This window comes from Opisthocomus hoazin, chromosome 12 (assembly GCF_030867145.1).
Source record: "Opisthocomus hoazin isolate bOpiHoa1 chromosome 12, bOpiHoa1.hap1, whole genome shotgun sequence".
In the NCBI taxonomy this organism is placed as follows: domain Eukaryota; kingdom Metazoa; phylum Chordata; class Aves; order Opisthocomiformes; family Opisthocomidae; genus Opisthocomus; species Opisthocomus hoazin.
The window spans coordinates 23,730,205-23,756,572 of NC_134425.1; the positions used below are offsets into that span (position 1 = coordinate 23,730,205).

Below are 26,368 nucleotides of genomic sequence, written 5' to 3' on the forward strand. Positions count from 1 at the left end.
ATTTTCTTTCCATATTTGGGTATTATTGAAGAAAACCTTTAGAACAGTGTGCTTAGCGCTTTTAACCTCTGAATTGACACACATATCTGCATTACAAAATGTACCGAAAATGGGAAGATACAGCTTACGCACGTACGGACTTACTGCCTAAATCTACAGCTCACAAAGGGATTAAACTTCTCTTAGAAAATTTTCTACATTTAGAAAAAAAAAAACTTTACCTTTTTTAATGAAGCCTGTATATGTATACAACTAGTCAAGGGATACAGACACTTCCCTCATTTTTTATCAATTTGCTCATACTTGATTCAAATCATGCCTTCTGAGCGTTGCCCTCTTCCAATTTGCAAGAGTACATGTAAAGATTGTGATACTGAGAGACTAGAAAACCTCATTTCTTTATCAAAAGATCTACTGCGCTCTAATATTTTATGTTGGCAATAGGTATCGTAATACCCAAATGTCTTTTGGCATGTGCAGCTATCCCTATGATGCTCCAGAGCTGCTAAAAAGCTGGGGAGTGCTGCAGGGCAAAAATAATCACGGTACGTAGGAAAAAATGGATTTAGGGACAGGTGATGTATGTCCTGCTGTGCTCCTTGATTGAATCAGCTCCTGTAAAACGCCTGTTGGTGAAGATGAAGAATTGGGACTTTAGGCTGCAGCCTTTGGTGCTCTGTTTTTAGCATGCGAGTAAGCGAACTTCTCGAGTGCTGGCGAACTGCAGTGCCGGGTGTTTTGCTGCAGGTCGACACCACGCTTTTGAAGACGCCGAGCAGCCCTTCTGCGGGTTCTGAAGCGGTGGGTGCTTCTCCTCCGGAACAGGCCCCTCGCCTGCGGCCTGTGCGTGGCCCAGCTGCCGCTGCAGGCAGTGCCCACTCACCGAGCCGACACAGGGAGCAGGCCAGCCCCATTTTGGACCACAGCAGGGCAACAGGTCCGGGCTCTGGGACTATCCTCTGGGCTAAGCCAGGCCCTCGCACTGACTCTGGGCTAAGTCAGGCCTTTGCACTGACTCCATGGCTGGGCTCATGACCATCCTCCGGGCTAAGCCAGGCCTTCACACCGACTCCAACGCCAGGCCCTGGGGTAAGCCAGGCCTTCACACCGACTCCACGGCCGGGATCTGGGCTAAGCCAGGCCCTTTGCACCGACCCCGAGGCCGGGCCCAGCCGTCGCTGCCCCCGCGGGGAGCCCGAGGCCGGCGAGGCACCGCCACCGAGCCTCCCGCCCGGCCCCCGCTCGCTCCCCCCGGGCCGGCGCAGGTGCAGGGGGCGGCCCGCGAGGGCCGGCCGCGTCCCCGCGGTGAGGGGACGGCCACCTGGACGGCGGGGGCCCGCCCGCGGCCGCGCTGGGGCTGCTCCCCTCGAAGCAGGAAGCCGGAAACGATGGCGACGGAGCCGCGTTCACCGGGCAGAGAGCGGAGGGGGGGAGAGCGGCCCGGCGGGGTGAGTCACCGCGGCTCGGGGGGGGGGGGGGGGGGGGGGCACTGAGTCACCCCCGCGCCCCGCTTCCCGCCTCGCAGGGAGGCGGGCGAGCCCCCGCGGCGCATGCGCGGCGGAGTTGTGAATGGTGCGGCTGTTCGGCCGGAGTTTACGAGCCCGGGGAGGAAGTCGGAGGGGAGGAGGAGGAGGAGGAGGGAGGAGAGAGGAGGGGAGCGGGGGGGCGCGCCGCCGGCGGGGGCTAACAAAGGGCGAGGCGAGCGCCGGGGCGGGCAGCCGGCGGCGGCCCCACCACCATGCCGCGGGTCGTCCCCGACCAGCGGAGCAAGTTCGAGAACGAGGAGTTCTTCAGGAAGCTGAGCCGCGAGTGCGAGGTGAGGCGGCGGCGAGCTTCCCACTCCCCCCAACCCCTTCCCCTCTCCCTCCCTCCATGAGGAAAGTTTCGGCGGGCCGGGGGGAGCCGAGCCCGGCGGCGCAGTCTGTGCGCTCCGCTGCCCCCTTATCGCCGGGATTGGCCCCTGCCGATTGCGCGCCCTGTTCCCCGCAGATTAAATACACCGGCTTCAGGGACCGGCCCCACGAGGAGAGGCAGGCCCGCTTCCAGAACGCCTGCCGCGACGGCCGCTCCGAGATCGTAAGTGGCTCCGCGCTCCCCTCGGGGCCCGCCGGGACCGGGCCGGGGCGCCTGGCAGCGGGCGGGCAGCGCCGGGCCCGGGCAGCCGCCCCCGGGACCCTCCCCCCCCCCGGTTGGGTGTTTTGTTTTAAATAACTTTCACGGAGCGTCTGAGGAGGGGGAGGGACGCTGCGGAGTAACGAAGCGCAAATCCCCGTCGGTGGGGTGCGGGCGGCCGCGCCGGGCTGGGAAGTTTTTTCCCTGAGGGGGAGGGAAAAAAAAAAAAAAAAAAATCCCCTCACGAAAATCGCGTTTGGCGCCTTCCGAGGGGCCGAGGCGGCGATTCCTTCCCCCGAAAGACGGGGCAGAGCGGGGAGGACCCGGGGGGGGGGGGGTGGGATGTCCCCGAGCCCCCGCATCCCCCGCTGCTCCCCGCGCCCCGGCCCCGCTGCCAGCGGCCCCTCTCCGCTTGCTTTCCCCTTTTTTTTCTCTTCCCCCGTAGCTTTCAGACGGGGGTGAGACCGCTCAGAAGACGCCGTCTGTCAGTCCCCAATGAGCCGTTTGATCTCTCTGCGAGGGGAATCAAACGCCTTTAAAATCAGGCTTTCGCAGCTTCAGCCCCGTTTTCCCTATTCACGGAGGTTGGCTGCGGACTGCTCTTGCCTCCCGAAGCGAGATGAAGTACGGCTTGGAGCAGTCGAGGGCCGGCTGGTTGTTTGCTGGTTGGATTGCTGCTCTGTGTTGCTGCTGTAGGATCAGTATCTCATCGCGGTGTTGTTCTTAACTCCTCGCTGCTCTTCAAATGCAGAAGTAACCCCTTTCTCCTTTACAGTGCGTAACGAAAGATGAGGCAAAGATTCCCTTCCCGTAGAAAATAACCACTGCTTTCACCAAGTTTGGTTTACGATGGTTCTGTAATTTCACATGGTGCAGACATTGCTAGGCAGTTCACAGTGACATTATTCTTATATACAATGAAATTGGTCTTACGTACATCCAAACAAATGTAATTGAATGCCAGTTACTGCAACAGATCTTGTTCACTTGCGTTTGTGAGTAAAAGGATACACGCTCAAGTCCGCGGTTATTTTTTCCTGAGTAACTTTATTTTAGCTGAATCTTATCCCTTCTTGTTATCTGTTGTCTTGGAACCTGTAGTATTATTTAGTGAGAGGCCCCCTCTAGTCAGTCTCTTTATTTTGGTTATTTTTTTACATTTGCTTTTCATTGTGTGTGTTTGCTTCCTTTAAAAAGTCACCAGGGAAACAATGGGCAGGTAAGGAAAATGCAGCTTGCTAGCATTTGAGGTTCCTGAACAGGTGAAAGTGCATAGTATACTCGAGTCCTCCCCTCCCAAAAAAATAAGGCCATGTAGTTTATAAACTAGCTTTCTAACGCAGCCTATGCGGTTATTTATATAAATGGGAAATCACTGTAGCTTCACCTTTGTACTTCTAAGCCTGCTGGTGTCTTCCTCTGCCAGACCTTCATCCCTTGGAAGCAACCAGTGATGCCTGTTCTACGTATTTTTACTTCTACTTAATTATAAAACAGCCTCTAAATTTCTTGATCTGAAACATCTGGTTTTATTTTGTGAACAGGGCACAAGTAGTCAGGTTTATTTAGAAATGTAGTGTGTGTAATGACTGATGTTAAAAAAAAAAAAAAGTAAAATTGCTAGCTCTTTTTACTGTAGAATGTTTTTCCAGACATCAAGGATTTATTCCTTTATCTCTAAAGGGAGCCTTTGCAAATGACCTTACATATTTTTAAGGAGGCAGAAAACCCCAGAGAACAGCTTAGGGATTTAATGTAGTACTGGCAGTAGGTGGTTAGTTACTTCTGTAAAGTAACTCTCGGTTGAATAAAGAAAATAATTTCCAATATTACTGAGAAAGGAGCTGTGAAAGATTAAATAAGATTTTAAGTTTACGGATATTGCTTTGATAACTTCAAAATAACTTTACATGTTCAGTTTGTTTTGGGGAACTTCCTAACTACGTATTTGTTTGGAGGGTGCTTGTATTTACATTGTCTACATGTGGGTCAGATCACCCTTGTGCTACCTGATAAGCTTTTTGCAAAATTGGAGGCATTTGTGTATGATAGTGTTTCAGACTGAGCTTTAAAAGGCTCTGTATACAAAATTATAATTTTCTTAATTTCAAGTTTAAGACCAAACTGGTGGTGTGATTTTTTTTTTTTCTTTTTTTTTTAAACTTGCTTGTTACTAGAAGAAAATTGTTGGGTTCAGTGTAGTTGCGTGTGATTACTAGCAAGACTGTTCTCGAATATTTCAGTGTTGACCTATGGTTTTGATTTGAGAAGCATGTGGGTGTTCTAATTGGATGGTTTTATCTGTTCAAAGGGAGGGAACAGGTTTCAAAAATCCGGAGAATAAACGTCCACGTAGCTTTTTAAATAGCCAATGGTTTAAATGTTGCCTGTATGACTCCGTGAGAATGTGAGAATTCGTGTGCTTTCATTTTCTTTTTTTTTCTCTGATGTTGTTCCCATGCTTTTTCATGGCCCTTTAGCACCAGTTGGGGAGTGGAAGCAGGGAGGCATGGTCTCTTACTGGTTTCCCAGAAAGCAAGTACAGCACTTCTGACCCAGTATGCTTGGGCCTGGAGAAGCTGGAGTGCTCCAGGGGGCTGCAGTGGTCAGCTGGTTTGCACTCGGAGATGGCATTCCTCGGCATTTCGGTTTAAATGTATAAATTAAGTCATATAAAACATGTATTTGCTAAAGGTGCTCGAGGAGGTGGGAAGCTAGTTCATGAACAGATGAAGTGGTGATGACTTACAAGTCAAAAATATTTGGGGATAGGTATTTTTTTTTTTCTTGGTGCGTAAATAGAATAACTTAGGAGAGCAAAGGGAGAATACAAGCTAGTCAGCCTGATACTGATGGGCTGCAGGCACTCAGTTTGATGCTTCTCACTTGTGTGAGTGCATCCTTGATGAAGCTTCTGTTACATTGATTGAAATGTTTGTGTATTATGGGGCAAACAAATATGAATGTACCAGTACAATATTCCCCCTGCCCAGTATTAGAACTGATTTGTCAATTTTAGTGACATTGAAAATGTGGCCAAAAAGAGATTTAAAAAAAAAAAATACGCTTTTAAGGGTAGTCTGCATTGGAACCTGGTTGTAGAGTGTTAGTCCCCCTTGGCAGAGGGGAAAAAGTCAAGACAAAGCACTTCTACTTTCAAAATGGAAGGTATTAATTAATCCTGTGACAGGCAGCATTGCAGTACATGACCGGAACTGTCTGAAATAGCATGTAGAGCTATTGTGTCATAGGTAGCAGTATAGTTCTATTTATACCATAAACTTGCTGAACTCTGGGTTGCTGGAAAGGAATTTGCTTGTCAGGAAATTCCAATTATTAAGAGTAGTGTTTGTATGGCTTTTAGAAAAAAATGTATTCTGGATTAACGACTGTTTAAATCTAAATAATCATTGTAATCAATACGGTTATTTGATTGGAACAAATTACGTTTAACCGCAGGATTCTGAGTGGAGTTATATTCTGGGAACATGTTTGGGTATTTGCGTGCTTGCAGGACGTGCTCATGTGCACCAGAGAAGGGTATAAATGCCGTGAATCCTACTCGCAGAAATCATTTTTCATGTCTAGGAACTGACATAGTCTTCATGGCTTGGAGTTGATACGATACTCAAATACAGAGAGTTTCTAGAGAAGACTGAAGCACATTTCATTTGAAACCCTAGAACATTACTTGAAAGCAACGTATGCTGTTTCTAACATAGTGAAGTCAGTCCCTTCAATGCTTTTACAGAGGGCTGCAGCTGAGAATTCCTGCAGTCGCCTGTTCTCACTACCACGGCATCTGCTGATTTGGATTTCACTGGTGTCTTCGTGTGGCAAGAGGACTTCATCCTGTGAAGTCGAATTGAGCTGTATATTGATGCTGCTTGCCAGTAGACGATAAAATAGGAATATTTACATTTCAGCCCAGAGAAGTGTTTATCTAGGTGCAAGCAGATTGTGAAAGGTAAAGAGTCATTTTCTTTCAAGAGAAGTTGTCCGTGGTAACAGGTCTCAGGAGTTCATTTTCCTTCAGCGGTACTTCTTTGAGAGATATGCAGGCTCTTTAAAAAGAATAGGCAATTTTTAACGTTGCAGGTACTAAGTTGGTGCGGGGTACCCAGACAGAACTGAAAGGACAGATTCTAATGTCAGCAAAACTGATTGGAAAGCAGTATTGATTCCATGTTGTATTTCATATCCGAAGCAGCCAATGGCAAATGTTGTCAAAATGGAATCAGATGTTTGTAACTTAATACTTAAGAAAAATGATGAGTGCATGTTTTTGACTTTAAGTATTCTCTGTGCTGCCTGGCTTAAGACATAAACTGATGTAAAAATAAATGACTGCCTGCATAATTTATGTAATGTCTTGCTCCCTGATCCTGTTTGTATTGATTTTTCTAAAAGGCTTTTGTGGCCACAGGAACCAATCTGTCTCTCCAGTTTTTTCCGGCCAGCTGGCAGGGGGAGCAGCGACAGACACCGACCCGGGAATATGTCGACTTTGAAAGAGAAGGAGGCAAGGTAAGAAGGAAATTGTTGCGACTGAAAGAATTTTTTACGTTGTGCTTATGACCTTATTTGTATGGACCACATGTATGATGCGAAATTACTAACATTTCACATCTCGGTGCGTGTAGGTAGTCACATGAGTACAACTGAAAGCTGGCAGAGTAAAATCTGTTATCGCTTTGTTTTAAAGTGTGTTAGTATTTCTGGAGGGAAACACGTGGGCAGAGCTGGTAGCTTTTTATTATTTTGAAGAACATTACTTCTACTGCCATTCTGTGATAAAATGTTGGGGAGCAGTTTAAATCTGATGTAGAGCAGGTGGTTCCAAAATGGTTCAGAAATCAGGCTGCGGCCAATGAGTAGACTGTTGAAAATGTGCGCTTTGGACGGGTTACTTCATTAGGTCTTAGGCTGTCAGTTGATACTGCAAGTGGTCAGTGTACTGCTTAGTGGAATGAAGCTTTTTTCTCGGTTTCACCATGAGCTATAATACGGAAGAAGCATCGCTTTTGGAATTGATCTCTGAATATTTTATTTTTCTGAGGTGGTTGTCCCATGGACTGACACGGAAAGCTAGAATTCCCTAATGACAGTGATGGCTAATGTGAAGCTGTATTGGATTTAAAGTCAGAAACCTTGCTTAGTCTCATCAGAATGAAGTTACTGAAACCACATACAGCTGGTTTTCTTTTACAGGAAAGACAGACCTTTAAAATGTAAATGCTGTCTCTTATCTGTGCTGCTGTAGGAGCTTTGGGACTGATCCAAAGATCACTGAATTCAGTAGGAGACTTTCTGCAGACCACACTAGGTTTGAACCAGCACTGAAGCCCCCATAGCCTTTCGGTTTCAGGCTAATTTCTGTGTAGGTTTTTTTTTGTTGTTGTTTTGGGGTTTTTTTTGCTTTAAAGATTGTAATAGCCTACAAAATTCTTGCTTTTGCCTAGAATTTTTTACCTACTCTTGTTAGGAGTAACAGATAATGCTACCAAACCTATGAGGCTGGAGGAAATATTTGAAGCATATTCAGGTTTAATGGCATGTTGGGTCTTCTAAATGCTGCTAGGTGGAACATAAATATTTCCTATAGTGGGAAAACCTGATTGGAAGAAAAAAAAAATTCCTGAGGACAGATGTGGTATTTGGAATTTGAGTTAATGACTTTCTTTGGAAAAAAAAATTGTTTTCCATTTAGTCCTGTGAGGCTTGCAGAAGTTTGATGAATTGGGGGAGGAGGAGTGAAGTTGGCTATGCTGGGTACTGGCTGGTTTGCCAAGGAAACTGAATTGAAGCTGGCTCTTATTGAAAAATATTGATTCTGGCTCACAATTGAATGAGGAATTTTGCTTGTGATGTGTAAGAAGGCTGAAGTCTTGATTCTTGCCAGCTCAAAACTAATTTTATTTACTCCTATGATTTTTTTAACTTTGTTTTCTCTGAATGAATTCTTAAAGTACTGAACTGCTTCATCCATTTTCTTGTGTTGTCTTAATCATCTAAGAGCGTGGTAGCTGTGCTGTGTATTAAAATAGAACATGAGCCTCATTAATGAATGCCACTCCCTGTTTTATGTGTGTTTACAGTAAATTCTAGAGTGCTTCACTGAAACGTTTAGAAGAATTCATCTGAATGAGGCTAGAGGTGGAGAAGCTGATGGATGGGAATAATGTTCTGCTGTAGGATGAGCGAGTCACAAATTCACCGTTGTAATCGGACCTTACTAGTGTGAATCATGTATGAATGCAGGCTCGCTCTGCACAGAATTAAACTTGTCTGAAAGTAAGCCACTCCCATAACTTGGGAGGAGGAGAGTGAGCAGGATGGGGGAGAGTCTCTAGTGTTATCAACAGACACAGCTAGACGTTTCATATGAATTGTCTGAGATTTTGTCCTCTGTAGAGCCTTGGTGTTTGATTTTATTAAGAATTTCTTTCAGAGGCTTCGGCAGTCTCTTCAGATCATGTGATTTTTGTAGCTCTGTGCAACGTTGTTTTACGAGCTTTGATTCTTGAGGCGGTGCATAATGTGTGTTTGTTCATCCCTGGATGTAAGCCAGCAAGGCATGTTTTTAATTACATGGATAAAAAAAGGCTGTGGGGGGAGCTGTCAGTTAATTATTATTTTAGGCATTAGTTTGAGATCTAGAATGTAGATAAACTTACCAATGCTAGAATATTTTTATTCTGGAATTCTGCTTCAGTGTTTGGCGAAGCAAATGATGGCCCAGAATAGTTTATCCAGAGCAGAAGTATGTCACGGTTGTGCCTAAGCACTTTGGTGCACAGATTGACAAAGCAACCGACGCAACATCTTCTAGAATTGCTTCTTAAATGATTGAATTTTAGAAAGAGCAACACCCTTGCAAATCTGTGTGGAAGTCGGGATTCTGTGAATATCTACTTCATAGGCTTGAGGTTTTTATTCTGGTATTTCTTAACTGAGGGGTTTTTCCTATGCTTAATTTGCCTTTTAATTTGATGTGTCTGATGTTCACGATGGGTGGGTAGGCTTTTAGTGGATACCCTGTCTTCATTAATTCAAGAATTGGATAGCTCAGCGTTTGCTTGATCTTCCTACTCATTTTAAACTTGAGCGTAATATTGTTTTTGAGATAGTTGTAACATTCTGTGCTGTCTTTGACCTGTGGCAGATTTAATTGTCTGTTTGAGCAATGTTTCAGGTTTGCTGTAGCAAAACAAAAAGTAGCACTAAAAATAGGTCCCTAGATTTAAAAATCATAGAACATTGCATTTTGTTGTGACTGGGGGGGGTGGGGGGTGTGTCAAACTCAGTGTGTGTCCTATTTCTGGATATCCAAACCAGACCAAGGCTTCCTGATCCTTTGTCTTGTCGGCTAATGTCCAGTGTGGTGTGTGGGGTTTTTTTGTTTGTTTGTTTTTTTTTTTTAAAGAATAAATGAATAGCTATTATTAAGAAATTCAGAGGCAGACAGGGTAGTAGTGTAATGTATTGCCTGAAATCTCACATAATTGAACCCTGGAGTGATATGGAGAGCTTTTTTTTCACCTTGGTTCTCTGGTATCATTAATTAATTAGACTAGTTTTGTTGTGCTTAATGAAGTTCTTTAATTTTTACTTCAGTTTTATACAGATGTCATACGAACTTCAGGCTGAACTGCGTGTGTGTGGACTTGAGTGTTTCCTAAAACTAGTTTTATTCAGAGTCCTTTTGTTTTGTGAAGAACTGTGTGATCAACTTTCTTTGCATGATTGCATGATTTGGGGTCAGTACTGGGCCCAGTCTTGTTTAACTTCTTCATCAACGACCTGGATGAAGAGTTAGAATGTACCCTCAGCAAGTTTGCTGATGACACCAAACTGGGAGGAGTGGTGGATGCACCAGCAGGCTGTGCTGCCATTCAGCGTGACCTGGATAGGCTGGAAATTTGGGCAGAGAGGAATCTGATGAGGTTCAACAAAGGCAAATGCAGGGTCCTGCACCTGGGGAGGAACAACCCCAGGCACCAGTACAGGCTGGGGCTGACCTGCTGGAGAGCAGCTCTGCGGAGAGGGACTGGGAGTGCTGGGGGACGACAGGGTGACCATGAGCCAGCAGTGTGCCCTGGCTGCCAAGAAGGCCAGTGGGATCCTGGGGTGCATCAAGAGTGTGGACAGCAGGTCGAGGGAGGTTCTCCTCCCCCTCTACTCTGCCCCAGTGAGGCCCCATCTGGAGTGCTGTGTCCAGTTCTGGGCTCCCCAGTTCAAGAAAGATGAGGAGCTACTGGAGAGAGTCCAGCAGAGGGCTACGAGGATGATGAGGGGACTGGAGCATCTCCCCTAAGAGGAGAGGCTGAGGGAGCTGGGCTTGTTCAGCCTAGAGAAGAGAAGGCTGAGAGGGGACCTTAGAAATGCCTACAAATATCTGAAGGGTGGGTGTCAGGAGGATGGGGCCAAGCTCTTTCCAGTGGTGCCCAGCGACAGGACAAGGGGCAACGGGCACAAATTGGGGCACAGGAAGTTCCGTCTGAACATGAAGAAGAACTTCTTCCCTCTGAGGGTGACGGAGCCCTGGCCCAGGCTGCCCAGGGAGGCTGTGGAGTCTCCTTCTCTGGAGATATTCAAGACCCGCCTGGACGCGGTCCTGTGCAGCCTGCTCTGGGTGACCCTGCTTCGGCAGGAGGGTTGGGCTGGGTGACCCACAGAGGTCCCTGCCAACCCCTGCCATTCTGTGATTCTGTGATTCGTTTTGTGTCCTTCTTGCAGTAAGATAAAATGTCCCTGGTTTTCATTTGCTATTTGAGGTGTTTATATAGCTCTGGCCTTTCTCACCTGAAAGAACGTTAGTTCTTGGGTAGTCTTTTTTTTTATCATGTAAATACCAGTTACTGCCCTGATGAAGCGTGTGATCTTGTGCTACTTCCCCTCCCCTTTGCGATGCCGTTCTCCACCTCGCTCCTGGGGCAGCTTAGCTTCCTGCCTGCTGCTCAGAAACCAGCGCCTTCCATGCAGGCCGAGTTCAGCAGAGCGCACGGTGACCTCCCCGGCTCTGGAGGAAAGCACGTCAGACGCGTTCACTTGATTCAGAGTGCCTGGTGTGCCACATGGGTGATGTAGCTAGGGCTTCTACTCACTAGACCATTAACTTTGTTCTACCCACAACTGGCTATTACTGGAGTTCAGTTTTCTTCCTGAAGATTCTGAGTTTCTACTTGTGCAGTTTTTTTCTGCTGTAACTAGGAAGTTTTATATGGCTATAAGCTGATGTTAAATGCTTGGATGAATCTAAAAACCTGAAGATCTCTGTTGTGCTGCAGACATTACAGCAGTTTCAGAAATGTAATGAGAAAGAAAGGTGCTGTATTTGAATAAAAACTGCATTTGAGTGGCAGCCAACGGCACCCGTTTTCCACTGGTGTCCTCTTCTCTCACTAGAGGTTTGATAGATAGGACTTGTCCCCAAAGCAACTTTTTCTTTTCTGACTTCAGGAGTAAAATTGCATAGTTACTGGAATGGTGTATCAGCTGCTGCATTTTCTGAGCAAATGCAGTTGCTGGTCAAACGTGGGATCACAGTGTAAACAGTGGCATTTGCTTGGAAAGCGAAGGTTTAATTTATGAGAAACATCTGAATATCAGTGCTAACCTGTATTGAATTGGAAGTTTTATTTTCTTTGGTCCCCACCACTTTCTGAAAATTTAGATGAAGCATTAAGTCATGCAGACGAAGCTGGAGTAGCAGCTTGCTTTTTTCTTTCTTTAGGTACCCTTACTTTTAAAAAAGCGGTAAGGGTGTCTGGGAAACCAGTTTACAGTTTCAGCTCTCATTTTACCCTCACCATAGTGCTAGAGAGCCATATTCCTGAAGCTCCTATATTTTCAGTCCAGCAGTGTTTGGGGTTTTTGCATTGTCACGGTCTGAAATGTTCGTACAGCTAGCAGTTACTTGTATGTGTTCCTTGCAATCCACTGAGTCTCTGGGCAAAAAGAATGAGTTAATTTTTTTTCCAAGTCAGTGGGAAAGGATGTCTGATGTTAGGGATTTAGGAAAAAAAAAAAGTATGCTAGAGCCGTAATACTAATTAAAAATCATAGTGTGGTGTGCCACCACACAGGGCAAACCATTGCAGCCGTGAGATGCTCGTGGTCTTAACAGTTTGTAAGACTTCATCCTTTTGTTTCTCTGGAGTAGTTTAACATTCCTTCAAATTATTGTGAAGGTCCCTGAAGCCCTTCAGGAGACAGTGCTACAGCCCCGAAGAGCTGGGCACCACCTAACGAAAGTTCATGGAGCTGTTAGTGTGTGGCAGAGGGGTGCGTGAGAGGTGACTTAGAAAACTAGCAGATGTCAGCCTTTAAGTGGTACGGTGCAGGTTCTCGGTGGGTTGTCCCTTGACGTGTGAGGGCATCTGGTGAGGACAGTCTGTTGCTCAGGAGCTGTCCTGCTCGAAAACGGTTTCCGTTGCCAAACAGTCTTGCTGCCTGTAGATCAGAATGAGAGCTGAGGTTTGTTGCGTAGCTCTATACAGTCCTTGACTGGTTTTTAGGCTGGTCCCTTAATGCACTGGTGGTTTAGGATATTTTGGGGTCAGAGTTTCATTGTGTTCATCTGCTGTTCTATGCCTTTGTGCTAGTGGGATGATACAGAATTCCTCTCCCGGCTTAGTTTCTGTTCAGTTCAGGAGTGTGGAGCGGGGAAGACCTGACTGGTGGCTGTCCGCAGAGCTTTTCCTGAGCACCGTTAAACAACTGTTCATCCTCCTGCTCCGGTCTGCCTGATGAGCCCACCGCCCCGAAACGTTGTGGTAGCAGAGAGATGCTTCTGCGCAGAGCGGCTGGTGGCCAGGGACGGCACGTCAGTGAAGGCACGTCGCCATCAGCTGCTCAGCCGTGTGCTTGGGCCCTTGGAGGTGCTTGTGCCCGCTTCAGCCAAGGGAAGCAGCGCTGCCCTGGTGAAGCCCACATCACTGGCATTCCTTTTTGTCTTTCCCAGGCTCTTGCTGTAAGCTTTGAACAAGAAAGTCAGTGTGCAGTTACTCTGACAGCAGATAAATGGGTTTGGTGGTGTAGACAGTTTGTACCCAGCCTGGCTAAACAGCTGGATTTTTTTTTTTTTTCCTTGGAGTTGTGTGGTGGGAGTCCTGCGAAGGCTTGGTGAATGAGAAGAATCCACTTTCCTGGGTGGTCCCCTTGATGACTTTTCATCCAGGATCATCTCTGTGGTTTGGGTAAAAGATTAGTTTTCTACAGATGCATGCGATTCTACATTTTATTACTGTGTGTGTGCTTATGAGTCTTTTATTCAGCAGAGACGGCTCAGTTTCTTTTTTCTTTTTTTCCCGGATAGGTCGTTTCTTTGTTCATGCTTCTATGCTGAGAGGAGAGTGAAGCTTTTTCTTGTTACCTTGTTACTTGTTACTACCGGATACTTGGAGTCGTTATTCAGTGTGACCTGCTATTGCATAGAGGAGAGCTATTTAATTGCAACTCTGTTTGAAGCCAGGTAGTCATAGTGTGTCTTTGTTTATTCACTTTCCCTCAGAACTGGGAGGTGCCTCTGTCTGCAGCCAGTGTCTACACTGTTACCGACCAGGCACTTGGGTTTTGGGAGGAGCGCTCCTTGGAGCCCAGAGCTGGTGCAGTCGGTGTTGTCCTGTGCTGGCAGGCAGCTGCTGCCGGAGGTTCGGACAGTTGTTCCTGAAGAGTGATTTATCGTGGGGTGCCCTCGCCCCTGGAGCATGAGTCACGCCAGGCATCCCTCATGCGACAAGTAGCCACAGCTTTTTCCCCGTAATCCTTTTGCTCCCCCCAGCCTCCAAATGCTTTTGTTACCGCCCGCAGCCTGGTTCCTGTCTTACGGTACGCGCAGTGACGATGCGGTTTTGACACAGGGCTTATGAGCGGTGCTTGCAGCGCTGCTGTGCTGTTTGTGATGCCTACCTCTCAGCCCTTCCTGGGTGCTTCATCTCTGCCAGCAGTAAACCTGCTTTTGATTAGCTTTCATTACATGTTGTAGCAGCAGTTACTCAGTCATATTTTCTGTATTACCTTGATCTTTTTCCAGTGCTCTAAATGCACCCATTAGAGTTGTATGGACAAGACTTCAGATTTACTCATACCATCATCCTGAAGTTTCCCGGAAGAGGAACGAAACCAGAGTTAGTAAGCTAAATTTTGCACTTGGGAACCAGCTATGTGTAAGGACAGATGAGTGCTGTGTGGATGAAAGCAGTAATTGAGATCTCTGCAGCATAGGTGCTGGAAGGAATCCAGACATTTGGATTGTTGAAGCCTCTTGTTTGCATATCAGTCTCCACTTTCTAAGCAAATTATGCTTCTCTGCTCTTCTTACAAAAGAATGAGAAAAGTGAGAGCATTGCTGTTGGAGGGTGTCTGTTTCTTTGTGAAAAATCACTTAATACTTCATATTTAAGAGAAGGAAAATTCAATATGATGATGAAATTTTGCTACAAGTAACTGTCATTTTTCTGGAAGTTACTGAAATGTTTCTTCAAGCTTTATTGTCCAAAGTAGAAGTAATGAAATGAGCTAATTAGCTTGCATAATGGCATATTTGATGTTTAACAAGTTGGCCTGGTAAAATATGTACTGTGACAATAATATGGAAAAAATAAATGAGGACTCTTGCAGAAGACTGGTGTTCCAAGAACATAAGTGCTAATGAAAGGATCATTTTTTGGGGAATGGCTGATGTTGCAGAGGTTTTGTCTAAGCAGAAAGTCTATAAATTTTTTTGTTGCAGCAATCTCTGGAGTTGTATATGAGAGATCCGAATGGGAGTTCCTTGAGGATTCTGTGCAGAACTTCTGCCTTCTTTCTGTGTTTAAGGTACTCTGCTTAAACAGTTACAGGCAGCAGCTGTATGTTGTGCGACTTCTGGGTATGCAGCTTGTTTTGTCTGCTCATTTCAGTGTAAATATAGAAGATAATGTATGGAAGGTGACAGTTCTTAAACCTGGCATAATTTTTACAGTAAGGGTCATTAAACTTTAATTTTCTATTGCAATACAGTGACTGAGAGCAAAGTGTTTTCTGTTGGACATTTCAAATAATTTTTAGGCCTGATATCTGGGGAAGAAAGCAGCTATGGAAGACTTGATGGGGGCTTTTATATCCTGGTGAAATAGCTCTTGATGGCAGCCGAGGAGTAGCCAGCCTTCTTTACCAAAGAGATCAGAGGTGACAAGAAGAGATTTTTAGCTTCTCTTTAGTCAATGCATTCCTTTAAAAAAAAAAAAAAAAAAAAAAAAGATTAAAGAAAGGGAAAAGCTTACATTCTTCAGCTGAGGCCATATTGCACTTTCTGGAAGATGAATACAAGCCTCAAGAGTGCTTAAGAGTAGGAGAACTAAGGCAGGAAGGCATCTAATGTAAAACAGCTATAGTGGTGTATTTTTCTCGTGCTCCTAAAGAGCGTTTGGGGATTTCTTTGTGAAGCTTGCGTGGTTCTCTGATTGTTATTTATTTTTATTAGGAGGAATTTTTTATTAGGAGACTCAGAGTACAGTCCCGTGCAATGTGATTGCGCAACCTGGTAGACCGATGGGTTTTCATCACAGAAAACTATCAGGATTTTAGTAAGAGCAAACTAGAAAGCCGTGGTTTCATATCACTTCAGAAGGTCTTACAGCAGAGTGTTCCTGAAACAGGATGGTACTTTCCTGACAGAGCATTCGGAGAAGCAGTATGAAGTGTTTTTTAAGCTCTGTTCTGATACCTGGAAGTTGAATCAGACTTTTGAGGAAGTATGGCTCATGTCAGCTATAGATTTTTTTGAACTTCAAGAAAATGAATCGGTAGGTGGTTTACAGGGAATAAAAGTAAATAGTGCATTAGAATTTAAATCCGTTCCTGTCTCCCGCAGATCATACAGTGTTGGTTCTGTCCTCTCCTGGTCTTATGCTAGTAGAAATCTTGTTGCATTTTGGCTAACCAAAGCTGTGTTTATGTTATTCACTGTGTTTACATCTGTGTTGATTTTCTTCAGGATTTTGCTGTTTGGAGAACTTGGTATTAAACGTATATCTGAAAGTGCTAATTACTCTATTAAAGGAAATTCACAGCCATTGCTCATGATGTCTCTCTGCAGAAGCTGATAGTTTTCTACAGTATGATTATGATGCTATGAAATTTTATTGAGTGATAGCAGCAAAGTAGTCCTTACAGTTTACAAAAGACAAAACGTTACTGACTTGCATTATTTTAAGGCTTGGTGCTTGTTGAAGAGATGTTCATGTAGCTTTTGCAGACTGGAACCCTGCTGAAGGGGGAAGGATGAGGCTGTCAAAGTGCTCAAGAACGTAATAAAAGCCAAAGGGTGGAAGAGGCAACTTTTCTTGCCCCTCTCCTGCTTGACTCAGTTCCTGGATGGTTTTTATTAGTTGCTTGCCTGTGTTGTCAAAATTGGGTACCTTCTAGCCGGGTATACTTGCATTACAAGTTTAAAATTTTCAGTTAAAAAATACAAGTTTAATAGGCTGTTGATGTGCACACAGGTAGCGTGGTGCGTAAATGGTGTGTTTAATAGAAACCTCTCTTTCTAACCCTCTGTTGGAGTTTCTAGTTTTAACTGCTTTTAGCTATGCTGTTTTCTGAAAGCTTAAAGAGCTAGTTTCCCAACCAATTTTGAAATTTCCGTCTGGAAAACATATTCTGTCAACGTGGCAGAAAGCCGTCCGTGTCCCTGTTAGTGAACTGGCTTTGTGAGCACAAGTGTTTGTCAGTTCTGTGCGTGCCTACTTGCAGCAGCAGTCTCCCGCAATATTTTGCCACAAAAACATTATTCTTTACAAAGGTTGCGAGAGAAATTGGGTCTTTTTTAATACATGCTCTCTTGGGAGAGTAAATTTAAAATCCAGCCATCTTTCTCATGTAGAATCTAGTGGTAAAGACGTGCTGATAAAAGACCCTGTAAAGTTTCACAGGGGAAAGCCCCAGCATTTGTTTGCCTTTCAGATTATCCTTATGCTCTGCTTGGAGCATTTCTGTTGATTCTCAGTTCTAGCAAGGGGGTTGGTTTTTGCCTTTTCAAAGGCAAATGGAGTGGGCCTGAGCATGAGACGCATTTCATGTTGGGAGGCATTAGACCTTTTCGCAGTGACACTGCGAAACCAAGAGGCCGCATGCTTTTTGCTTTGTGTTAGGGGTTTTCTTGGTGGTTTTGGTCAAGTGCGGTGTATGTTTCCTGCTCAGTCCGGCAGCTGCAATATTTTGGAACTGTGTCCGGAGACTTATTTGTTCTTAAATGATGAGTATAATTTCTGTGCAGTGGCATTTCAGTATTTTTCCCTGTTAACTTTTAAGCGTAAGTAATGACCAGTGATCTCCATCCAGGAGTAGAATGCTGTAGTCTCTGCAGATTTTAATTGCGTTGTTAGTTGTGACGCCTTTAATGCTTCATGTCTGTTCTTAGTTAGGGGCTTGCTTTTTAGTAACCTGCAGAATTTAAGGACACATTGATCTGCTTTGGAAAGGGAGTCATGATTACATAGTTGAGCTAACTACACAGAGAAGCCCCAACAAAAAAAAAAAACAAATACCATGAAAATATCATGTTTTCTAAAAGTGGCTTGTAAATCCTGTGTCTCCCGTAAAGTGAGGAAGACTTTTCTGCTGTTTTTTGAAGTTTGAGAAAGCAAAACAAAAAGCATCACTGTAGTATTTCAGTAGTACGGAAAATGTGTTGAGAGAGCGTTTGTCACAGCTCTGATACTACTCATAAGGACGTTTTTAATGTGAGTCCATACATGGATTTGTTTTCTACCTGGCGTTTTAAAAATGGGTTGTGCTGCATCTGAATCTTATGTAGATGGGCATTTTGTGACACTTTAGTTTTATTTGTACTAAAACCAGGTGATTTATATAAGCATCCTTAAAAATTGGCTGAAGTACATTATATCAGACCAGCAGGTTTTGCTGTGAAGTTGAAAATTGTAACAAGTATTTTCTGAGACGGTTTTCGAGCTGTGAATCGGAGTGCGTTCTTCCCGGAGGGGGTACGCTAAGGGAATGCTATCACTGGGTATCCAAGCACCACCTGCTATAGTTCGAGAGCTAAAATAGATTTCTGTGGTGTTGGTATTCTCGAGTGGAACTTATGGCACAAGTTTTTTGAGATTTTTTTTTTTTTCCCCTGTTGGTTATGAAATGCCTTAAGCTAATATTTCAAGCTGTATCTTGAATCACCTTTGACAGTAGCGTGTATATATAGGCATATATAAATTCATAGGTTTCTGGGGGCAGGAGGGGAAGTGCATTTAAGCCAAAAACTTGTGTTAATTCCCCTGTATTCCTCTGACTCCTGAATGTGATGATAAACGTCAGGCTAATGTGAAAATCTGAGAAATTAAATCATCGTTGCAACTTTTCTGATACACTTTAAGCTTTCAATTTATCTTGATAAGCTCCAGTATGCAGCAGCAGGATGAACAAGGGATATGTTGCTCTAAAGGGGGGAAAGTACAGGGGCTTAAAATCTTTAGTAACACTTCTAACTGCTTATATGCAACAACCCACTGCAAATAATAGTTAAATTAGTTAGACCTGTGCTCAGCTATTTTTACTGGTTGCTGTTAAAATTCTAGTACAGACTGTTAGGAGTTCATGGTAGATTTTGTATTTCAGCAAATTCTTCTCCCATTTTGTTCCTCGCAGTTGGTGAGTTTGTATTTCCGCTGCTGTTTGTGATCTTAAGACATTGTAGTATGAAATGCTGCATTTATAACTTTTATTTTTTTTCCTAAGCACAACAGTCTCAACTGAGACTCTGTGTAAGCATGCTGTTTTGTTAATATTCTGGCCTTGCCTGAAGAATGGACCTTGGTCATAGCTGATGAAGTGGAGTAACCCTATTTCATTTTGAATGTTAAACTTTCTTTCCAGAAGTTCTTCTTGTGGTCTGTAAAAACTACTGCCTGGGTTGTTGGGTTTTTGGTTTATTTGTGTTTGGTTTTTGGGTGGATGTTAGGTGTAGGTAACACTGAGGAAAGGGGAAAACTAAAAAGTTGAAATGGACTTTTTCATGCACAACAGCAGGCCTGGTCATTCCTGATCTTACCAGCCCTTCATCAAATTATTTACGTAGTCTAAAGTTGCAAGTGAAATGGAAATACCAACTGGCGTAGGTGCCACCCGTGGGAAAAGTAGAGCTGTATTCATCTCGAAGGTCCCAGTTCGGTCATCCATGTACAACTGTTTAGGAAGGACTTTTGCCAGAAGTAGCGCTTCCTTTGCATTTTTACGAAATAAGGTGAGGTTTAAATTTTAACAAACCCTCATTTTGCGATAGTGGAAGCTGTTTGTTTCAAGACGTAGCTTTCAAAATCACTTTTTGTGTTTAAATGCTTTGAGCCATGAGACGGAAGGATTGATCTAAATCTGTTCGGGTTTTTGAGCTGTTATGGTTTGCGATGATGTGTCTATTGTGCTAAGATTAAAAACACCAAAAAGCCTGTTTCACTCATAGTGACTTTTGAAATGTGTTAGGGTTTTTTTTGTCTGTTTGTATTTACTGTTTCATTGCCAGGTAAAACTGTGTTACAAAGGTTTTGCTTCCAAATTGAAACAACAAAGTCAAAGTGCTGTAAACTCTGTGACTTTGTTACTTTTCATAAATTTCTTTTAAAATATGAGTAATCAGTGTCTGAAAGAGTAGTCTGAAGCCCTGTATGGAGTCGTCAGCTCTTGCTGTACCCTCAGTTGTTATACTAATGAAGATGCTGTTCGGTTTTGCTCCCCAAGTACTTGAGAATTTTAGTGTATAGATGCTGCTGTGAAGTTTTAGAAGAACCTTCTTCTTTGCTTTGCCTTTCAGAGATGGCTTCCCCTTGTGCTCTGCCCCCTTTTTGAACCCCAGGCTAGCGACCCTGCTCTCATGATGACACACGAGTGAGAGCCCTGGTATTTGGGGAGGGAGGACTGACTCAGCTTCACGTTTCAGAACAATCAGGCCAAATCTGTGTGGTGGGGCCACTGCGTTTTGTTTGTGAAAGGGTATATGTGCTCCTTTAAGATTTCTGTGAAGCAGATGAGTATGTGATGTCCCATTCGAACGTTTGGAATAGGTAGTCTCCTTTTCCTGGGCAGTGAGCACAGACTGGCTGGAACGATGGGGTCAGCCATAGCCGATTCGGCGTCGTTCTCGCTTGGGGTAACTGTGTGCTGGGGGGTGAAGTGGGGCCCATGGGCGGCCGTGGCCGGTTCATCAGTCGGCAGGCAGCGAGAGCTGTGGGCCACATCTGGGGGAGGAAACGGCTCGGTGGCTGTAAGAGAAGGAGCATTTTCTGTAACTGCAGGATGTGTGGATGGAGCATGCAGATAGCATCTCTGCAGCACGTCGGTTAAATACCCGGGTGCTGCGAGATAAGGATTTACTAGAGGACTAAAATAGGATGTGAAACTGAGGTTTTGCTTCTTGTGTTCAAGTAAAGCAGCTTTTTTTAAAGTCATTGAGAATTGTCCTCTGTCTGCTTCACTATATTCAAATCAAGTTTGGTTTTTAAAAGGTGAATGAATGGTGTTACAGAGCCACGTCCCTGCCCGTTTTTAACGACACAGCTAACTCCCAGTTAGTTGGAGGAGAGGGTTGCTCATTTAAATGCAGATGAAAAGAAATAACAGATTAGTTGCAAGAGTCCAGGAAGGCAGGTGAGATACACTATGTCTTGAAGGTGTGGCACAGAGGGGTTTGAGCTCAGGCCAGCGGGTGAACAGGGCAAACACAGCTCGACAACTTGGAGCCCAACACGGTCATCCAGCACCTTCTCAAGTTTGTGTGCTTGTGGTGCTCTGTCCTCTGTCCAGACAATCTGCCAGGAGATGAGAGCGTTTACTCTTGCTGGTTGTGCAGTCAGCAAGCAGAATGTTTATTCTAACACTAAAAGCCTCTTTCTAAAGTAAAAGTAACATATTTTCTCTTCTTGTTTGAAAAATTGTAATGCTACTTTGAGTTGCAGTAGGAGTTTGCAATTTTTACTAGCTTACACCAGCTGAATTTTTGTTCAGGTGGCTGTTATACAAAAGTTTCATTTCAGCTCAAGCTGCGTCTTCCATTTCAGATTTCAGTATGTGGCAGTTTCCCTAGGTCTCAAAATCTGACAAACTAATGGGCTTTGGCTATGCCAGTACATGGAAAATGAGGGAGAACTTACTCTCTTCCTTCAACATGCATATAATAATGCTTAACTTAATTACACAAGCGTGTGCTGTCACTGCCAGAAGATCCATGCCTTGTTTGGTTTATACGTGGACTCTACTCTGAAAGGAGGCAGCAGAATAATCTGTCTTTTCCTCTTGTGTGTCGCTATAATGGTGTTTCTTTGTGTGGCATTAAATTCATCCGGTGAGTATGAAATTGGTAATTGCCTGACTTCAAGCCCTCCTTCCTCCTACTGCTCTCTAGTGCTTTTCACCTAAGTGTCTGAGTTTTACAAGACTGCCTTCCAGATATTATTATGAAAAGCACCTGGGGCTGTGGACAGGACTTAGAAAATTATATAAATGCCATTAATCTGGGGTTAGCAGCAAAATCTTGAAATAGTTACTCTAACAAAGACATCCTTTTCCATCCGTTAATCAAATTGTGTAGCTCAGTAATACTAAGTAGGGGAAGCTGAGGGCTTTATAGAAGTAGTGTGGCTTTTGCCTTACTGTGACTGTCTTAAGGCCATTTTCAGAACAGAGAATTCTGAAAGTTTTTTAAATACAACTTTGTGCTGGATTTTGAGGTGCAGTAGCAGATCACGTGCTCATGGACAAGGGTAGTAATTTATTAATATTCTGTTAAGTTGGGAAATTGAGAGGGAACCAGCATGGTTTTATCTGAAAAGAAGGAAATATGTGGTTAAACGGTTTTGGCTACAGTCTTAAGTGGTTTCCATCCTCCAGAAAAAGGAGAGGGGGGGAAAAGGAGTCTAAATTCCTTTCTCTAAAATAAAGGAAAAAGCACCAGCTTTATGGTGTGTTTTAATGAGAGAAAAGTTCCTGCATAAGCGCATGTGGCTTCAGTATGAATTATACTGAATTTGAACAATAATACAGTAGTTTCAAAACTCAAAGATCTTGTCAAGGATTTTGTCCTTTCTGAGGTGAAAAAAGTTTTGTTTATCTGAATTTTGAAGACCTACTGAATCCAGTGGGGTAAAGCTCTGATTGAGGAGCCAGGGCAGAGTCCTTTATCTGGCAAGGTCAGCTGTGTGCCAGGGTTCACCATCTGCTTTGTCAGCAGCTCGGCTCTTGGTCAGTGTGCTTGGGGCAGATAGCAGGCATCGGCAATCACATCAGCGCTGTCAGCTCGCTTCCCTTTTCCCCTTTGACTGCTGAAGGCTTTCACCGAAATTCCAGCGCTGCTCAGGCTTCCAGGTGAAGCGTTGAGGCATCGCATTTGAAGTATGGAGACCGCGGCAGCTACGTCTCGGCTACCTACTGTGTGCACTGAACAGGTTTGTGTGTAATACCCAAAAATAATAAATTTGCAGATAGTGCTAAAACAAGGCAGTTTGTGGCAGCAGAACATTCCTTGTCAAAGAAACAAAGAAACAAAATATTCTCCTCTGGAAAACTTGAAAAGCTAGATTTTTGTCATCTGTGAGAAGTCCTATGTAACTGTTGATGTCCTGGGCTTTTGTTGTGGGCCAGGAGGACAGGGGAGGCTAAGGTGAAAGGTAAACCCTAAATGAAGATCAGCAAAATGCTTGTTTGCTGCTGCAAGAAGTAACGAGCATGAGAGTACAGACTGTTTGGTCTTTACAGACCCATAGTTAGGTTATGCTGCTGCTTTTTTATTTTTCCTTTTGAATGATTCTGCGTTCTTCTTAAAATGACTTTTGATTCTAATAGTCTCTAAGTATCTTTCACTTTGGAACTAATTAAATGCATCTATTAAATTCACGGTGTGTACTTCGTTTATTTCTCGTGAGATGAATGAGTGAAGACTGTGCCGGAAGGGAGTGAGGTTGTATTTTGTATGTTTGAAATGATTAATCTTGAAACGAGGGCTGTGGGAGGTGGTTTCCTGGTAGTCGGCACCTCGCTCGCGCTGGTTCCGACGCCTCTGCTCAGGAGGGCCACTGGCCGGTAGGTCTGCACCCCGCAGAGCGCGCTGTCGTCGCGGGCAGGATGGGTGTGATGGCTTGCATCGCTGGTCTGCGAATGCGAGGGCAAAAACCACTCCGTGCTCTGCTTGGGGTGCACCCTGCAGTAGGAGAGGCGATACGAAGAGCGGCTGCTTGAGCTAGCTTGTGTTTCTGTGTTACTGAGCTACAGCTTATTGTACTAATTAAAACTTCTTGAGTATATTGCTTCATACTGAAGTGTGATGAGCTGTAATAATCAAGCTCAGAGATCAAGTGTGTATTTTCTTTGGCAGATAACATTGCTTGTTTGTCAGTTGGTTTCGTGTTATTTGTTCCCTTTCTTCCACTTACGGACGGCCTTTCGTGGTGTTCAGTGCTGCATTTTGCCGGGACAGCCCTTGCAGAAGGAAGGCTCACCTTCCGTCCGTACCTCCGCTGACTCTTCGCCTGCCCTGTTTCTGCCCGAGTGCCCTGAGCTGAGAAGTGTGGAGCTGAGCAGGCAGGCGCAGCTGGGGGGCTTTCAGATACGCTGTAGTGCTAAAGATCAATTATACTTTGAGGGTTTGCCAGAGGATGAAGTTAGATCTGCTAGAGGCGGCACTGGGTGAAAATTCCCCTACCTCTCTGGGCTGCGCCTGAAGACTGAGAAGACAAGACAGGGTTTTGAATGTCTAGGCAGTCTTTAAATCAGGGGTGAGCACTGGCCTCTGTGCATGGTTTGCTTCTCTGGCAGTTCAGCTAAGGCACGCTGCTGTGCTGTGAGGGGTTAGACTTGCCGAGTAGGCTGAAATCACTACTGGAGGATGGCGGGTTTTTTTCCTTTATTCTTAGCAATTTAGATAATTTTGCCTTTTTTTTTTTTTTTGAGGCTGGTGTCATTAAATATAGGGTGTCAAACTGCTTTAGTGTTGTATTTGGTTCTTTTTATATTTCCTGTGTGGAGATGAATCTCTGGCCTTTAGAAGGGGAAATGCTTGTGCTTTAAATCACTGTATCGTCTGCCGTTATCTAGATGCGGGGCCTAAAGCTCATGCATTATTCCTTGCTGCAGCTCAAGGCACTGTGCACGTTGATGCTGTAGATGGTTTTTGATCGTCTGCCGTTGCTTCTTCTGAAAAGCTGTTCACAAATGCTAGAATAGATGCAGGAAGACTTTCTTATTTTTAGCACGGTGTGTGTATATAGTGTATTTTGCTAAACTCTGACTTGTTAAATTTGAGGAGGACTGAAACTGGTGCTTGCCCTTTGTTGAAAGAGCTCATGTATTGGGGTAAAATACAGTGCTTCTTGGGAGCAGGAAAGCATGTGTTTGCTTAAGCATTTAAATGTGCTGTGAAGGATCCTCCCTGTCTGGCAGCATGCCGCCTTCCTTGTGACAGAAAGGTACGCTGACAAGAAAAACAGTTGCTTTAACTGGAAGCGGCAGCAGAATTCTAACCAAATCCTGGTGCATGCCAGTTTATAAAATGAGAACACAGCTTAAATTTATTCCATTCAGTACAGTAGGCAAAAGTTACAGCGCTTGCTTGATTAAAATAAGTGCTTGGAAAGGAAGCAGGAGAAGCTGTTAAGCAGAGTCTCGTGTGACCAGCTGGTTTGGATGTTCTTCTAAGAATACACACAGAAGCTTCCTGCGTCAGTATTTTCATTGTGCAGGCATGTGTGTAAAGGCTTTCAAACTCATAGCACGTGTTTTGCTTTTCTTTCAGGTGTACTTGAAGGCCCCCATGATTCTCAATGGTGTCTGTGTAATCTGGAAAGGCTGGATAGATCTACAGAGACTGGATGGTATGGGCTGCCTGGAATTTGATGAAGAGAGAGCACAGGTAAGGCAGTCTGCCCACGGCTACTGTGCCTTAGACGTTTGTTTGTTCTTCTGGAAGGAAGGAAGGAAGCAGGTACTGATCACACATTGTAATTTGCTTGTCTTCACTTTGAGTACAAAGTCCAAAGAAAATTTATAGTATAGAAGTTCAGAAGTATGTGGTTGTAACTAAACTACTGTTTTAATTAGATCACAGTATGAGGGGCAGGAGTCATCTGTAGTTTACAACTGTGTGTGTGCTACAGAGTAGTAAATCTGTATGAAAAGCTATGTCTGTAACTAACTTGAAACAATTTAACTGGCAAGTCTATTCTAGCCATTTATTTTAAGGTGTTTTTTTGCAAGTAGCTTTTTGTTTTATTACATATGGGGGTTGTGAATAGGATTTTTCCATGTGTTCTCTTAAGTGGTAGACTCTCTGCTCTGTTAAGGTATGGCAGCTTCTGAGAAACGTACTTGCTACCAGCAGAATGACTGTCTAGCAGCTGAATCTCTGGACATGCACAAGAACAGAGTAAACTCAGAGGAAATGACTCTTCAGAGTGCATATCACATATCTGGAAGTTTCACTTACACAGCTGTAGGGTTCCTTAATTTAGTCAGACCGGAGACAGGCCTTCTTTACTTTTGAGATGTATCTTGGTAACAGAGGTGCTTAACTGATATTATAACACTGGGTTTGTGCAGGCTTCACCTCTCCGCAGCGGATGGTAAATTGGTTGCAGTAACATCAGTTGCCAGAGATATGACTTACAATCTGTATTTTATGGTGAACTCAGCAGTTCACTTCTGTAGTCTGACAATTTAGAGTTACTAGAACTGTATGAAAGCAGGGTCCAAAGTGCTGCTCAGTACAAGTTAAGCATGCAGAGAAAAGAAGGGTGAGCGATTTCCTGCAGCCTGTCTTTTTTTCTCCTCTCCACAAGTTCTGTATTGGTACTCCAGCAAATGATTCTTAAGAATGTACTCGGCACCTGTATGTAGGCATCATCTCCTAACTTCTCTCTGAAGACTTCTTCTTTCGCCCAAGACCATCATGACTTCCCCCTAACTTTTCTGGGAACTTGAGTAATTCCCTCTGAAACATATTTCAATGTCTTAAAGAGTAACACTTATCTTTTCATCTTGGTCATGTAACACAGTTGGAGCTTTCTTGATCTCCCTCCTGTTGTTCCCTTAAACTCAGGGACCCAAACCAACTCACTCATCTTGATAAATGAGCCAATTTGTGAGACACTGGTGATGCCCTTTGTCTGTCTTTGGTACACCTCGTGTATTTTATACATGTGGGTGGTTTTTGCAATAATTTATTATTCACACAAACCTTTTGCTTTTCCAAACTACCTTTATGTTCCCTTTGTGCCCC

General features: G+C 44.2%; 1 protein-coding gene across 2 annotated transcripts in view; it reads left to right on the forward strand.

The window, feature by feature from the left end:
• The first annotated feature begins 1,653 nt into the window (after positions 1-1,653).
• Positions 1,654-26,368, forward strand: part of CBFB (core-binding factor subunit beta) — a 46,453-nt gene continuing 21,738 nt past the window's right edge. For both annotated transcript variants that reach the window (XM_075433913.1, XM_075433912.1), the window contains exons 1-4: positions 1,654-1,816; positions 1,990-2,076; positions 6,523-6,639; positions 24,887-25,003. In XM_075433913.1, coding sequence (XP_075290028.1) covers positions 1,739-1,816; positions 1,990-2,076; positions 6,523-6,639; positions 24,887-25,003 — 399 coding nt within the window. In that variant the 5' untranslated portion in view covers positions 1,654-1,738. The remainder of the gene's footprint in view (positions 1,817-1,989; positions 2,077-6,522; positions 6,640-24,886; positions 25,004-26,368) is intronic.